This window comes from Triticum dicoccoides, chromosome 4A, assembly GCF_002162155.2.
Source record: "Triticum dicoccoides isolate Atlit2015 ecotype Zavitan chromosome 4A, WEW_v2.0, whole genome shotgun sequence".
Classification (NCBI taxonomy): Eukaryota; Viridiplantae; Streptophyta; class Magnoliopsida; order Poales; family Poaceae; genus Triticum; species Triticum dicoccoides.
Genome location: NC_041386.1, coordinates 34,915,882 through 34,933,308, shown reverse-complemented (window position 1 = coordinate 34,933,308; position 17,427 = coordinate 34,915,882). Strand labels below are relative to the sequence as shown.

Here is a 17,427-nt window from a genome sequence, read left to right as displayed (position 1 = left end):
GGGAAGTGGCCAATTATTTTCATTTGTCAACATATTATTCAGTAGAATTTCAGCTTCATCAGGTGTTCTTTCCCTGAAAACAGAATCAACACAACTATCCAGGTAATCTCTAGAAGCATCGGTTAGTCCATTATAAAAGATATCAAGTATTTCATTTTTCTTAAGAGGATGATCAGGCAAAGCACTAAGTAATTGGAGAAGCCTCCCCCAAGCTTGTGGGAGACTCTCTTCTTCAATTTGCACAAGATTATATATATCCCTTAAGGCAGCTTGTTTCTTATGAGTAGGGAAATATTTAGCAGAGAAATAATAAATCATATCATGGGGACTACGCACACAACCGAGATCAAGAGAATTAAACTATATCTTAGCATCACCCTTTAATGAGAACGAAAATATTTTAAGGATATAAAAGTAGCGAGTTCTCTCATCATTAGTGAACAGGGTGACTATATCATTTAACCCAAGTAATTATATCAGGATCAATAGAGAATTCATAATCCTTATCAGTAACAAAGATAGGTGAAGTAGCATAAGTGGGATCATATTTCATTCTAGCATTCAGAGTTTTTTGTTTAACCTTAGCTAATAATTTCTTATGATCACTTCTATCATTGCAAGCAAGAAAATCTCTTTTAGTTTCTTCATCCATAACATGGCCCTCAGGCACAACAGGCAATTCATATTTATTAGGAGAGCCTTCATCATCACTCTCATCAATATTATCAATTTCAATAATTTCATTCTCTCTAGCCCTAGCAAGTTGTTCATCAAGAAATTCATCAAGTGGCACAGTAGTATCAAGCATAGAAATAGTTTCATCATAAGTATCATGCATAGCAGAAGTTGCATCATCAATAATATGCGACATATCAAAATTAATAGCAGAAGCAGGTTTAGGTGTCGCAAGCTTACTCAAAACAGAAGGTGAATCAAGTGCAGAGCTGGATGGCAGTTCCTTACCTCCCCTCTTAGTTGAGGGATAAATCTTGATTTTTGGATCTCTCAAGTTCTTCATAATGATAAGCAGATATAAATTCCAAGTGACTCAAAGAATAGAGCTATGCTCCCCGGCAACGGCGCCAGAAAGTAGTCTTGATAACCCACAAGTATTGGGGATCACAACAGTTTTCGAGGGTAGAGTATTCAGCCCAAATTTATTGATTCGACACAAGGGGAACCAAAGAATATTCTCAAGTATTAGCAGCTGAGTTGTCAATTCAACCACACCTGGATAACTTAATATCTGCAGCAAAGTGTTTAGTAGCAAAGTAATATGATAGTAGTGGTAACGGTAGCAAAAGTAATATTGTTGGTATTTTGTAGTGATGATAACAATAGCAATGGAAAAGTAAATAAGTGAAGAACAATATATGGAAAGCTCGTAGGCAATGGATATGTAATGGAGAATTATGCCGGATGCGGTTCATCATGTAATAGTCATAACCTAGGGTGACACCGAACTAGCTCCAATTCATCAATGTAATGTAGGCATGTATTCCGAATATAGTCATACGTGCTTATGGAAAAGAACTTGCATGACATCTTTTATCCTACCCTCCCGTGGCAGCGGGGTCCTAGTGGAAACTAAGGGATATTAAGGCCTCCTTTTAATAGAGTACCGGACCAAAGCATTAACACATAGTGAATACATGAACTCCTCAAACTACGGCCATCACCGGGAGTGGTCCCGATTATTGTCACTTTGGGGTTGCCGGATCATAACACATAGTAGGTGACTATAGACTTGCAAGATAGGATGAAAACATAATAGGTTCAGATCTGAAATCATGGCACTCGGGCCCTAGTGACAAGCATTAAGCATAGCAAAGTCATAGCAACATCAATCTCAGAACATAGTGGATACTAGGGATCAAACCCTAACATAACTAACTCGATTACATGATAAATCTCATCCAACCCATCATCGCCCAGCAAGCCTACGATGGAATTACTCACGCACGGCGGTGAGCATCATGAAATTGGTGATGGAGGATGGTTGATGATGACGATGGCGACGGATTCCCCTCTCCGGTGCCCCGAACGGACTCCAGATCAGCCCTCCCGAGAGAGTTTAGGGCTTGGCGGCGGCTCCGTATCGTAAAACGCGATGAATCCTTCTTCTTTATTTTTTTTCTCCCCGATCACGAATATATGGAGTCAAGATGGACGTCGGTGGAGCTCCAGGGGGCCCACGAGGTAGGGGGGCAGGCGTGCCCCCACCCTCGTGGCTAGGGTGTGGGCCCCCTGGCCTTGATTCTTTGCCAGTATTTTTTATTATTTCCAAAAATAATCTCCGTGGAGCTTCAGGTCATTCCGAGAACTTTTCTTTCTGCACATAAATAACACCATGGCAATTCTGCTGAAAACAGCGTTACCCCGGGTTAGTTCCATTCAAATCATGCAAGTTAGAGTCCAAAACAAGGGCAAAAGTGTTTGGAAAAGTAGATACGACGGAGACATATCATACGACACCTCCGCGATCTGCACATGTTCAGCTCGGTGACGTCCCACGAACTCTCGATCCAGCTAAGTGTCGAGGGAAAGCTTCGTCAGCACGACAGCGTGATGACGGTGATGATGAAGCTACCGGCGCAGGCCTTCGCCTAAGCACTACGACGATATGACCGAGGTGGATTATTGTGGAGTGGGGCACCGCACATGGCTAAAAGCAATCAACTTGTGTGTCCTGTGCCCCCTGCCCCGTATATAAAGGAGCAAGGGGGAAGGCTGGCCGGTCCTAGGGCGCGCCAAGGGAGGAGGAATCCTCCTCCTAGTAGGAGTAGGATTCCTCCTTTCCTAGTCCTTGATGAGGACATGACTACCTCGGATACGACCAAAAATATTGCATACATGCATATTTGTCAGGTGATTTCTAATGCAAACTATTCAATAATCTATTTATGTTATCCAGAACAAAAATACTTCACACACTTTTGTGCTTTGTCTAATTGTAGGTATATGGGACATTTGTACAATCCACATATTAAAATAAGGGAAAAGAAGAAGTTTAGGTTCTGTTCAAAAAGTCCTCTCACGTCACTTTTGGGCCAAGAGAAGATAGATTCCAAGTCTCTCACATTCTGGATTCAGATTCGGACTGCACAGACATACTTGACTCAAAATGCCAACAACATTTTCATACGTACTCCGAATTGGGTGATTCTTTTTTTGTTGGAAACTAGATTTCAGGCTCTTTCCAACCCAATTAGATTCACCTCCAAATTCGTCCAGAGCGTTGGTTTATGGACGAAACAATCTGACGTTGCAGCAGAATCTGAGTCAAACTACAAGCCCAAAGGTGTTGCATCACCTCCACTTGGGCCCATGAGCCTTGTACGACCTAGAGTTAGTTTTAGGCTGCCTTGGGACGTCCTCCCACCTCCTTGGCCGCCACCCCTTGCTCCTATATAAGTAGATCCATCTAGTAGCTTTTTTCTTGGATTTTATTTAGTTAAAAGTTAGCCATCATTGCAACTTCGTGTACTTCGTTTGTGTCCAACGACCAGACCAAGACTGCTTATGAAACCCCACTTTTATCAATACTTCATCCATACTCTCAATATTCAGATTGCTTAATCATATTCTTGCTTGTTCTTCGATTGCTTGCAGGAATAGACCTTCGTGGTCAGGTTGATCGTGCTCCAGCATGGTCAATAACCTCTCGGAGTTGGTTTAGCGATTGCTAAGGCGCAACTCGTGCACGTTTGTAGTCGGATCGTCAAAGTCGTCTCCACTAAATCGATAGTTATCATCTCATCAAAAAATCGGGACCCTCGCCTCTATCAAGTGGTATCAGTTTTTAGGTTGCTCGGTGAGAATTTCCAGTTTTTCTAGATTAGATTTATTTTCTTACCTATTGTCCAAGAAAAAGCCACAAAAAAGTTAGATCTATTCATCCTTTGTCCAAGCCAGTCTGAGTCTTTGCATTTCTTTTTATTGCTTGCATAGTTGAATTATCGGTTGCATCGTCGTGTCGAGTTGCTGGTCTTAGTGTCTAGTTCGTTTAGAGTTTCGAGTTCTGTTCACATTAGTCACACCGCCGCTGCATCATTATCCCTTCCACTATCCACCACCCATCCATCAGTTTCCACCATGTGCTACCCATCGTTCATTGTCACAATCATAGTTGAGGTCGTTCACATCTTCGCTAGATCCAATCAGCATCTTATCTAGTTTGTTTTGGAAAGAGGGAGAGAGAAAAAAAGAGAAAAAAGTAAAAAAAAGTCAAAGACAAAAAAAGAGAAAGAAAAAAGAAAAAAAAAGTGTGAGGAAAAAAGAGAGAAGAAAAAAACAAAATTCGGATCTATCTAGACTCGATCTTGTAGTTGAATTCGGATTGGAATCTATTTTGTGCACTGTTCAGTAAAACAGACATAACTTCCTCATACGAAGTCCGTTTTGGCTCCGCGAGTACTCAAATGAAAGCTAGCGACGAGCCGCATCTAAATAGTTAAAGAAGCTTGTTCAATATTTGGCACCTCAAAATCGGCTTCTAAATAGGTCTTTTTACCCTCCGAAGTTCACAAACACGACTTATTCCAGTTTTTCAGGCCAGTTTTAGAATTTTTTGACTCTTCATATCAACTCGGAATTGAGTGATTCCTTTTGTGTTTGAAAGCATGATTCAATACCATTCTTGAAAAAAATGATCAAAAAATTTGCACAAACTTTTTCAGAGAAAAGTTGGAGAGAAAGTTGTTGATATATCCTTCTTGGTTGTTGTTTCATATCATTATCTTTACTGCTATTGTGATCTTCACTTATATCTTGCTGTAGAGAGCTACTTCATATCCTTTATTGATGCTAGTTGTGCTACGACGTGACCTCATTAGTGTTCTAGGCTCGCGCCTCTAGTTCGGTCGAGCTTAGGACCAGCACAGTACCATCGTTGAGCGTTTATTCAACATTGCATATCTGAATTGATTATTGCTAATCTTTTGCTACCATATATAGCCAACCCAGCTCCACATATTTCTACATCGTGTCTATGTATGTTCCCCTGGCAATCGCTTTACACAATCTTCGAAGTTATTTGACACCGCTGGTTGCCTATCACCGCCTGCTGCTTGGTAAGAACTTGTAAGATATTAATATTTGCTTTACTCTGAGCGCTTTACCACCATACCCTAGTAGTTCATAGGAACATTATTCTTGAATTTTGTTTCTTGTTTCTACTAATCATGACAGGTTCCAGAGATAGAAGTTCTCGGACGACGGACACATCTTCATCATCACGAGAGTTGGGACAACACACACATGCACATGGTCAGGTTATCTCTTTACTGCTATTTGAGGGTAGATTTAATCCTACTATTTATCTAGCTTGGGAGCTTGAAGTAGAACAAGTTTTTACTTACCATGATTTTTCTGAACTTGAGAGAGTACGAGCTACCACTAGAGCATTTACTGGTTTTGCTTCTATTTGGTGGAGTGTACATTGTAAGAAAAACATTAATAACCAACCCACAACTTGGAAAGATTTGAAATATGTAATGAGCAACAATTTTTCCCTCCTTACTATCGTCATGAATTTCTTCACAAATTTGAACAATTTAAACAAGGAAACAACACTGTTCATGCTTACTACCAAGAATTCAAATCTTATATGCATCATTGTGACATTGAAGAATCTGAGGATGATACAATGAATAGATTTTTTGGTGGTTTGAACCATGATATTCAGACAAGGTTTCACTATATTCCTCGTTGCATTACTGGTATGTATGTCCGCGCTTGTACCTTTGAGAGACAGATACAGGAGGATGCATTGGGTGACTACAACAACTACTATTCCAAATCATGCTCACCACCGCTGGTTGGTTCCTCCACCGTTGCACCTAATAGAGCAGCCCCACCTCGGATTGTGAGCGCGAATCATCTCAAGAGTATGGTACATTGTCAACGTTCGTACCTACATCAGCTACGTCTTTACGACAAGGTAACAATACATGTATTGATGATATAACTTCACATGAGAATGATGCATGCCTAGTTAACTTGAATGCTTCATGTGTTGAGTTACTTGTTGATTTGAGCACACCACCTATTTTAGAGAATCTTGTTACTGTCATGAATGCGTCATGTGATCAAATAACTAAAATACCAGCAATTTTGAGTGCACCCATTGAATTAACTGTTGATGCAAAAGAACTAATGTTTAATCATTTTGATATGACCTCTAATCTTAGTGATGATTCTGTGTCTAATGACTTATTACATGTTTGCTTATTTAAGCATGTTGTAGCATGTAAATTTGATGCAAGTAAGGTTTATTCATCAAAGCTAGGATGGTTTAATGATGAACATTGCCAATCTTTTGAAATGAATAAGAGCTTCACTTATATGTTCAAACTGAGTTGCAATATTTTCATGCCTTCTACTTCTTGTGATAGTTTTTGGCTTTAGATTTTATGAACTATGAAAATTACTCATGTATATATGTGTCATATGTGCAAAAATCAAAGGAAGTTAAAATGGATGACATATACATATACAACATGTACACCTTGTCTTTTTCGTTAGCCACATTTTAGATTAAGCAACGCCGAGGACGGCTTTGTTTTCAAGAAGGGGAGGATGCTGAGGACATGAATACCTTAGATACGACCAAAAATATTGCATACATGCATATTTGTCAGGTGATTTCTAATGCAAACTATTCAATAATCTATTTATGTTATCCAGAACAAAAATACTTCACACACTTTTGTGATTTATCTAATTTTAGGTGTATGGGACATTTGTACAATCCACATATAAAGATAAGGGAAAAGAAGAAGTTTAGGTTTTGTTCAAAAAGTCCTCTCACGTCACTTTTGGGCCAAGAGAAGATAGAGTTCAAGTCTCTCACGTTCTGGATTCAGATTCGGAGTGCACAGACATAGCTGACTCAAAACGCCAACAACTTTTTCATACGAACTTTGAATTGGGTGATTCTTTTTTTGTTGGAAACTAGATTTCGTGCTCTTTCCAACCCAATTGGATTCACCTTCAAATTCGTCCGGAGCGTTGAGTTATGGACGAAACAATCTGACGTTGCAGCAGAATCCGAGTCAAACTACAAGCCCAAAGGTGTTGCATCATCTCCACTTAGGCCCATGAGCCTTGTACGACATAGGGTTAGTTTTAGGCTGCCTTGGGACGTCCTCCCACCTCCTTGGCCGCCACCCCTTGCTCCTATGTAAGTAGATCCATCTAGTAGCTTTTTCCTTGGGTTTTATTTAGTTAAAAGTTAGCCATCGTTACAACTTTGTGTACTTCGTTTGTGTCCAAGGACCAGACCAAGACCGCTTATGAAACCCCACTTTTATCAATACTTCATCCCTACTCGCAATATTCAGATTGCTTAATCATATTCTTGCTTGTTCTTCGATTGCTTGCAGGAATAGACCTTCTTGGCCAGGTTGATCGTGCTCCAGCGTGGTCAATAACCTCTCGGAGTTGGTTTAGCGGTTGCTAAGGCGCAACATCGTGCACGTTTGTAGTTGGATCATCAAAGTCGTCTCCACTAAATCGATAGTTATCATCTCATTGAAAGATCGGGACCCTCGCCTCTATCCGTCCTACTAGGAGGAGAAGGGGAAAGAAGGAAAGGAGAGGAAGAGGAGAAGGAAAGGGGGGCCCCTCCCTAGTCCAATTCGGACTCCCTATAGGAAGGGGGCGCGGCTGCCCCTTTTGGGCTGCCTTCCCTCTTCCCTATGGCCCATGTAGGCCCAATCTTTCCCCGGGGGGTTCCGGTAACCCTCTGACATTCCGGTTTTCTCCGAAATCACCCGGAACACTTCTGGTGTCCGAAGATAGTCGTCCAATATATCAATCTTTATGTCTCGACCATTTCAAGACTCCTCGTCATGTCCGTGATCATATCTGGGACTCCTAACTACCTTTGGTACATCAAAACACATAAACTCATAATATTGATCATCACCGAACGTTAAGCGTGCGGACCCTACGGGTTCGAGAACTATGTTGACATGATTGAGACTCATCTCCTGTCAATAACCAATAGCAGAACCGGGATGCTCATATTGGTTTTCCTACATATTCTACGAAGATCTTTATCAGTCAAACCGCACAACAATATACATTGTTCCCTTTGTCATCGGTATGTTACTTGCCCGAGATTCGATTGTCGGTATCTCAATACCTAGTTCAATCTCGTTACCGGCAAGTCTCTTTACTCGTTTTCGTAATGCACCATCCCGTAACTAATTCATTAGTTACATTGCTTGCAAGGTTTATAGTGATGTGCATTACCAAGAGGGCCTAGAGATACCTCTCCGATACTCGGAGTGACAAATCATAATCTCGATCTATGCCAACTCAACAAAGACTATCGAAGACACCTGTAGAGCATCTTTATAGTCACCTAGTTACGTTGTGACGTTTGATAGCACACTAAGTGTTCCTCCGGTATTCGGGAGTTGCATGATCTCATAGTCATAGGAACATGTATAAGTTACGGAGAAAGCAATAGCAACAAACTAAACGAATATCGTGCTAAGCTAATGGATGGTCAAGTCAATCACATCATTCTCCAATGATGTGACCCCGTTAATCAAGTGACAACTCTTTTCTATGGTCAGGAAACATAACCATCATTGATTCAACGAGCTAGTCAAGTAGAGGCATACTAGTGACGCTTTGTTTGTCTATATATTCACACTTGTACTAAGTTTCCGGTTAATACAATTCTAGCATGAATAATAAACATTTATCATGATATAAGGAAATATAAATAACAACTTTATTATTGCCTCTAGGGCATATTTCCTTCATGTTTGCGGTGTATAAATTATCATGCTATTTACATATAAAGTTACTTGGGGTGCCTAACCCCCCTGGTTTAAAGTTACCTTGGTTATAATAACCTTTTTCCTTGGGTTAAAGTTACCGTGGTGTTTATACCTAAGTTATCATGTTTGTGGTGTGTCTGTTATCATACTACTTATATAGAAGTTGTCGAGGGTGCGTGAGCGGTGGTGCATGCACAGTTGGATTTTAATAGCTCTCCTATCTACCCGAAATGATCTTCTACCTTTACTATCTATGTTCTTTACATATCTTTTGACATAGGTTATTAGCTTTGTTGTGCGTCAATTATCACGTTATTTGCACAGAAGTTATCGCGCCGGGGGAGGGGGGTGTGTATGTTTTCAACAAATTCTTTTACCCTTGGTCAAAGATTATCGCGGTGTCTGTGCATAGGTTATCAGCTCCACTGTGCATAAATTATCACGTTATTTGCACAGGAATTATCGGGTGTGGGGTGGGGTGCGTTTTCAATTATTATTTCCCCCTGGTCAAAAGTTACCAAGTTTTTGTACATAGGTTATCAACTCCATTTTGCGTAATTATCATGCTATTTGCACATGATTTATGGGGTGGGGGGTTATGTTTCCAACAATTCTGTTTCCCTTGGTGTCAAGGTGTTTGTACCTACCCCCGCAAAAAAGGTGTTTGTAACAAAGTTATTGACTCTGTTCTGCATAAATTATCATGCTATTTGCACATGAGTTATCGGGGTGTATTTTGACGCGGGTATTTATACGTAAGTAATCAAGTTTTGCGATATTGAGGTATGTCTCACCAATTTTTTCCCCGGTCAAAGTTACCACAGACCAACGCACACATACCAAAAACATATATGACTCCATTGAAATTCAACATGGTAATTTTAGCATAAGCAGTGTGATAACTATATCATTAGCACCCTGATAAACTACAGTATTAGCAGCATGATAATTGCAGAAAAGTCATGTTGGTAACCCGAGCAGTAGAAGATTTAGTGAAAAGACGTTGCATCAACTGTTGTAGAACAAAAAAAAAGTGACATTTTTTTTTACAAAGACACTTGATGCAACCGATCAGTGAAAGATGATGCATCAACCTGACTAACTGAGTAGTATTTTTTGGCAGGTTGGCCTGTCTTGTTATCTCACAAAATGTTGAACTCTTCACAAAATGCTGAACCCAAACTGGCAGTTCCCGGCTGGTGCAGCAAGCAGAGGAACCTAGAGCACAAGGCCAAGACGCCACGACGTCTCTGCCAATCACTTTTTTTGTGGAAGATCTGCTAATCACTAATCAGCGCGTGTAATTATGCCGGTGGCTGAACCGTGTTGGACTATACTCAATTTTGCCATGCACAATTCATCATCGCGTGGCATCTCCTCTGCTCTAGATGCAGCTGACCAGATACAAATCCACGATTTGATTTGACCAACGACAGCATGTCGGCCCTCGTCAAGCCCCCTCTATTATTTTTAGGTAGATGAAGGTTTGGGTGAGACTGACTATATCATGTCTACCTTGTTCATTGAGCTGTGAGTAGAGAGATGGGCGATGGGGCCAGGGAGCTGGGAAATGAGGATGCGTAGGCGTGGCTGGGAGGATTCAGGCTGGAAAGAGGCAGTCGCTGACCGGAGGCAGAGGAGCTGACGGCCTTGGGCTGAAACGGCAGACAACGGTGAGGAGGAGGCCGAGGCGAGGCGCCGGGCGATGCGGAGTAGGTGAGCAGCAACAAGCGCCATGGCTTCTGTGCTCACCGACGAGCCAGGTTAAGGCGAGGTAGGACACGGCGGACGGGGACGAGAGAAAGGGCGGTAAGGATATTAGGGGAGGAGGCGTGACGACGGAGGAGCGGCCTTCCGGCGGCGGCGCTAGCCAGTGCGCCGACAGATGCGGGATCGAGCGCCCCTCTCTTATGACGCTGGGCGGGGACCCGAAGACGAGATATGAACGAAGCGTTTTTTTCACTAGGCGGTGGCAGGGCATGTAAATATCAATGAACTGCTCGTTTTGGAGCGCGATGGTCGTACGATCTATAATGGACGGCATCCAGGTCGTTCGGCCTGTTGCAAAACTCCGACCGGCAGGAATTTAGCTTTATTGTAATATCAAATGGATCAGATCTCTTAATTAACCTCAAGAGAGGTCGATGTACAACAGAGAGAGGGTAATATTCCTCTCTGCATCAACTGTTTCTTCTTTTAAGATGAAACAAGCAAAAATGATTCATCGGTCACATCAATAGAAATAGAATGAAACCCAAGACAGCAGTTTAAAAACACACATTACAAGAAAATATGATGCCTCAGTTTCCCTTATATACTGGATTAAACCGTGGATACGATCGGTTTAATCCCAGAAGCTCCTCCCATAATTAGTCCGTTTTAATTCTTATGCCTTATCTCGATTCCCTGCATGATGAGACCGCCCTTGCCGTTCAAACGTTTCGTCTCCGCCAGACCGAAGGAAACGTCGCCATCTTCATCCCCCTCGCAGACAAACTCTCCTAGCTCCAGCTCCATCCAACCATCACCCCTTTCACGAGGGAGCACCACATCCTCTGCATGGCTTCTTTGCGGGTTAGGTTGGAGGCAGACCTTGCGGGCAAGGTCAGTGCCTCCAATGCTCACCGATGCATCGGCCGGCCAATCCAGCCCGTAGGACTCGTCGTCCAACTTGTACACCATGTAATTGGCGTAAGCTGAGCCTCGGGACAGCATCTTGCTGTGTATCCTGCCGCGGATTTCCAACCAGCAAACGAACCTGAGTTGAGCACTCTCAGGGAACCTGGAGTCAAACGCGGGGTTAAGATTCGTAACCAAGACGAGAACGAAACAATATCATAACTTGCAGAAAACCATCAGCATCGCGCGTTGCAAAATACTCCCTCCATTCCTAAATATAAGCCTTTTTATAGAGATTCTAATACAAACTATACACGAAGCAAAATGAGTAAATCTACACTTTAAAATGTGTCTATATACTTCCATATTGAAATACAAGGTCTTATATTTAGAAATGGAGGGGTACTCAACTGGGCAAATTAAAATTGCAAACTTTGCTGAACTCACTGCTAGTTTTTTCATGGCTACTGAATATTCTGGGTTTTGGCCCTCGTGGCTACTACCCTGCATCCTAGCACTTCCACTTGCAATTATAAGACTACAACGCAAGAAGGTATGCAACAGCACTATCAAAATTAACGATTGGAACAGAAGCTAGCTGCAAGGAAAGACCAAAGGAGGATGGCAAGAAACCTTGAGTCGGCGAGATGGATCCAGGACGTCCAGTAGCGCGGCGTGTCGCGCCACGCGATGGACAGGTCCCTCGCCGGCACCATGTAGCACTTGGCGCCGCTCTCCCTGTCCAGCCACATGCTCTGCACCATGGCGCCACTTGAGTTGATTAGCTAGCGGTCAACCAAATTTGTTCCAGGGGTTAGTTGTATGTGTATACAAAATACATACCAGTCCGCCTGGGAGGAGGGCGGGGCTGCCGGAGAGGCGGAGGAACAGGCCCTTCTTCCCGCGCGGCGGCAGCAGCAGCTCCCCGTCGGCCAGCGGCGGGAGGTCGGCGGGCGGCGGCAGGAAGCAGGCCCACACGGCGTCGGAGTCGGCGGCGGCGCGGAACGCCGGGGAGACCGCCGCGGCGCGGCAGGCGTCGCGCGGCGACGTGCGGGAGAGCGCCGCCGACAGGATCTCCTCCGGCAGGCGCGCGATCTCGCACTGGCCGGGCTCCATCGGCTCCTCCTCCGCCTCCGCGGCCTGGCTGTGTTCGATCCGATGACGAAACACTCGGGAGGAAGTTGATTTGATTGATTGATTCGGGGCGAAGCAAGCTAAGCAAGCTATACTTATTTTGAACAAGTGGAGCCCAGTCGCCTTGGTACAGACTACAGACGACATCACACGTGGATGCAGACCGGTGCGCCTATATCGGGGGATTTGATTTTTTTGCCACCCTTTACTTTGGACTTTGACAATTTGCCACTAGTTAGATTGTAATTGATCAGGTGACACTTATTACTCCGTACTTTGATCTTTTGCCACTTTCAACACAAAAACAATCCATGGAAATAATTGACAAACTAAGTAGACAAAATAAAGAACCATTGTACCCTTGGACCCAAACAAAGCACATCCTTAGCCATTCCCGTCCAAAATCACAGCCGCCGTCGCTCCCCCGCAGATGTACCTGCTTCTCCCCCTTGCTGCTCTGTGGGCTTCGCCCTCTCATGCTCCTCATGCTGCTTGATGCTGCCCCACTGCTCCCTGCGCCCCCGCCTTCCCCGTTCAAACTCCCTTAGCTCCAGTATATATCTTCATAAGCTCAAAGTTGAAATGCATAACGCCGTTGAACCAATGATCCAAATTGCATGAAACTTTCTCAGATTAGTCACGCAGATATGAGTGATTTACCGTAGTTTCTTGAATTTTTTCTAACAACTTTTAAATTCTGGTCAAAATGTGGTCAAACCAGTTAAGTTCAAAGTTGAAATGCATTTTGCCGTTGAACTGATGATCCAAATTGCATGAAAATTTCCCAGATTAGTCGTACATATATGATTGAATTTCTCAAATTATTTGAAACTTTTCTGACAACTTCAATTTTTGGCCAAAATTTGATTAAACTACTTAAGCTCAAAGTTGAAATGCATTTTGCCGTTGAACCAATGATCCAAATTGAATAAAACTTTTCCAGATTAGTCATACATATATGAATGATTTTCTGTAATTCTTAGAGATTTTTCTGGGTGGTTCAAAAAAATGTTCAAATTTTGGGCAGCATTTTGGCTAAATTTGGACATCATTTTGCCTCTTAATTCACCTTTGAAGATATGTATGCACAAAACAGCAAAATTCAAACATATATTTCCAGATGGATATATTCATACACCATGACACAATATCAAGACAATATAGCGAAATAAAGCACTTAACATGGTCATACACCATCTACCATAATCTTTTCTTTCTGCCATGTTTTACAACCAAAAGCACACGGCCATAGTAGCTGCCATGTTACAACCAAAAGCATAACGAAATAGTTATGGCCATGCTGCCATGTTACATCCAAAGTAAAGGATGCTAAGTCTGTCATATTACAACCAAAAGTATAGAGAAGATCAAGCACAACACTAGTACTTCCTTCTCTTCGGGGTCAACTTCCTAGCTTTTGAGCTTGAGGCCATGTCGTATGCTATCATGGTGTCCTCCATGGTAGGGGTGGGTTTTCGCGACGCCTCATCAGCCAATGCCATGGCCAACATCCTTCTTGTCACTGGATTGGACTTCCTTGGAGACTCTGTGGCATAGTGATCATGTGCCTTGTTGGAGTGACGGCCACATTAAGTTGTGGTGCTACTCGACAATGACCAATAAGGAGCAACATACTATGGAGTTAGCGTGTATTCGCTAATGTACTGGACAATGAGCACCAAAAAGAAGCTACTTTGCTTTGTCACCTCGGCTCGGGAACAAACAAAGGAGGAAAGTCGAAGCCGTCTACTACTATGTGGTCACCTCTTTCCGGTTCAGCCATCTTCAACACCTAGCTCATCTGAGTTATGTGGTCTGTAACAGCAAAAAATCAAGCAAAAATTATGAGATGTACACCAGCAAGTAAGCAATAGTGACGACAGAAGCAACACACAACAGCAGCACATAGCGAAGGCGGCAGCTACAACAAACAGCAACAACACATAGAGGCCACAGCAGAAGCACGGAACTGAGAATTTTAGCCCCCGCGCACACAACAACAACACATGGCGAATTTCAGGTGCATCGGCGGTCGTCGACGCGCGCGCAAGCCGGGGGCCCTGCGGGGCGCCGCGAGTCGACGAGTCGCGGCGAGGCTCCGACCGGCCGCCACTCCCCTTGCTGGTCACCCTAACCCTAGGGCGCGCACCAAGGATATGAACAAGAGAGAAGAGAGGGAGGGAGCGGGAAAGAGGGAGGGAGCGGGAGAGAGAGAGAGAGACTCACCAGGACCGCCGCCGTCAAGCACCGCCAGGGCCGCCGCCGTCGTCCAGCAGTCGCCGCCGTCGTCCAGCAGTCGCCGCCGTTGCCTCTGTTTGAACCTGCATGCGAGAGACGAAGGGAGGGGATGAGAACGACCGCAACCCTCTATTCCTGGTCAATCAAGAGGAAGGGTAAATTCGTCCTTTTTAGCGGGATCCATCTGAGAGAGGGCAAAATATCAAACACCCAGATAAAAAGTGTCATCAGATTAAATACAAAGTAACTAGTGGAAAAATAGCAAAGTCCCAAGTAAGGGCTGGCAAATAATCAAATTCCCTGCCTATATCTCGCTTCCAGCGAGTCTGGCTTCAGACTCGCTGAAGGGGCAGCGAGCTGGGCCAGCCCACGAGCGCCGCGGGTTTTTTTTATACTTTAAAATAGTATATATATATATATATATATATTGTTCAGCATTTTTGAAAAAAAATTGATAAGTTTTTGAAAAAAGCTGAACAAGTATATAAGAATGTAGAATGAAAAACAAAGGAAACAAAGAAAACCCCAAAAAATGAAAAACGAAAAATAAACAAAATAAACCAAAGGAAAAATAAATTTGAAAAAACTTAAGAAACAAAGAAATAAAGAAAACCAAATAAAAAAGGAAGAAAGGGAAAAATCCCAATGAAAACAGAGAAAAAATGGAGAAACCCCGATGAAAAAACAAACAAAAAACTGGAAAAACGGAGAAGAATCAATGAAACGCAACTCGTTTGGACTTAAGTTGCGTCGCCCTACTGTTCTTTCACGAACCAAAGGCAAGCGCAGTGGCTCGCCGTCGTTGCTCCAAAATAGGAAAGTAGGCCCCTCAAAAAAAAAATAGGAAAGTAGGGTTCGAATCTGGCGCGCTCCAGCCCGGCCTGAGTCCATAATAGGTATTTTGGGTATTCAGCTGTGGGTGTGCGTGAATGGACCGGCCCGATTAGTGTACACCCTTCAGCGAGGTGATCGTTCCATTTCGCTTAAGGAGAGATATAGTCGCGATGGATGCAGATTCAGTTGACTGAATTTGAAGCTGAACCTGGACCCTGCAAGGCCAGCCCGGCCTGAGTCCATCGTAGGTATTTCGGGTATTCAACTGTGGGTGTGCGTGAATGGACCGACCCGATTAGTGTACACCCTTCAGCGAGGTGATCGTTCCATCTCGCTTAAGGAGAGATATAGTTGCGACGGATGCAAACTCAGTTGACTGAATTTAAAGCTGAACCTGGACCCTCCGAGATCAGCCCGGCCTGAATCCACCATAGGTATTTCAGATATTCAGAGAAGTATGCATGCTTACTGGACAATATACATGTATTCGTCTATGTATTTCTATAGTCGCCGCGGCCACCTTATACTGTTGTACATGCCACTGACAAAAAACTTAGGGCATGTTCGGTTTGCAGTTTAAGGTTGCCACGTCTAATTTTAGTTGTGTCACAATATTTTAGCCGTGTGTTTGGTTCATTGGCACGCTTGTGTTTTGCCATGTTTTTCTAGCTACATGGTCCATATGTCATAGGCTCAATTTTTTGTTAAATTTTGCCATACTTGTAGTGGTCATCTTGTTAGCCGCATTTTTTATGGCAACCACATTTAACATTTTACCTAAGTTTAGTTGTCACAAAGTTAGTTATAAACCAACAGGTCCTTACTACTCCCTTCGTTTCTAAATATAAGTCTTTTTTAAAGATTCCAACAAGTGACCACATACTGAACAAAATGAGTAAATTTACACTCTAAAATATGTCTACATATATCCATATGTTATAATCCATTTAAAACGTCTAAACAGACTTATATTTAGGAACGGATGGAGTACATGTTCGTCTTTAATGCATGCATGTACTCGGTGGCAGAGACGGGTACCAGCTGGGGGGCTGAACCCCCTAAGAGCATCTCTAGCAGTTGGCCCCCCAGGAGGGGCTAAAAATCGCCCCCTGGGGGCGCACCGGCGCTAAACCGCGCACTGGGGGCGTGATGCCCCCCAGTCGCAGCGCCCATGTTTTTTTTGAAAAAATCAAATACGGCGCAAACACGCCTCAAATTTATCGCAAACATCGGCGAGTTCGTTCAAATTTAAACATATTTTACAAAAAAAAAGAAAAAAAACTAGCACGGGCTGCCCCCGTCGTCTCCATCACCACTCCTCGCCGTCTACCTCGCCGTCCGCCGCCCACCTTTGCAGTTCTACATGCCGAGGAGGCGGTAGAACCGCGTGTAGTCGCCGTCGTCGTCGTCGTCGTCGTCTCCGCCGCCGTCCCTGCTGCATCCCTCCCCCGGTTGGCGCAGCGGGTTGGACGGTCCGGGGGCGGCGGCGTCGTCGTCGCTGTCGAGGACGACGATGCCGTGCTCGTCCTCGCGCCCACGCTTGCGGGCGGCGATCTCCTCCAGGGCCCGGGTCTGTCGGGTCATCTCCGTCCGGAGGTAGTCGTCCCGCGCCCATCGCAGGGCGTCCTCGTCGGAGAAGCCGTGCCGGGCTATCTCCTCGTACTCCGCGGGGAGCCCGGGCTCCGGCTTAGACTCGACGAGGACGAAGCGGCCGGTGGGGGGGGGGGCATTGTCGTCGATGCGGACGCCGGAGCTGCGGGTGCGCGCGCTGACAGGCGTGTCCTGGGGCTCCGGCTTGACGGGG

General features: G+C 44.0%; 1 protein-coding gene across 1 annotated transcript; it reads right to left on the bottom strand.

Annotated features, from left to right (window-relative positions):
- Window positions 1–10,945: 10,945 nt before the first annotated feature.
- On the bottom strand, window positions 10,946–12,622 carry LOC119284783 (F-box protein PP2-B10-like). Its single transcript, XM_037563944.1, has 3 exons — window positions 12,261–12,622; window positions 12,051–12,172; window positions 10,946–11,580 (listed from the first exon to the last, which is right to left on the bottom strand). Exons 1-3 carry the CDS (start codon window positions 12,531–12,533, stop codon window positions 11,178–11,180), a joined length of 798 nt encoding a protein of 265 aa, XP_037419841.1. The 5' UTR covers window positions 12,534–12,622; the 3' UTR covers window positions 10,946–11,177.
- Window positions 12,623–17,427: the final 4,805 nt, after the last annotated feature.

What these genes read in the sequence shown, in the direction of transcription:
- LOC119284783 (XM_037563944.1), bottom strand. Translation starts at nt 12,533, where the DNA reads ATGGAGCCCGGCCAGTGCGAGATCGCGCGCCTGCCGGAGGAGATCCTG. An exon ending in CCCTCCTCCCAGGCGGACTG is followed by an intron (nt 12,173 to 12,260) that starts GTATGTATTTTG and finishes GCCATGGTGCAG; the next exon opens with AGCATGTGGCTGGACAGGGA. An exon ending in ATCCATCTCGCCGACTCAAG is followed by an intron (nt 11,581 to 12,050) that starts GTTTCTTGCCAT and finishes GTTTGACTCCAG; the next exon opens with GTTCCCTGAGAGTGCTCAAC.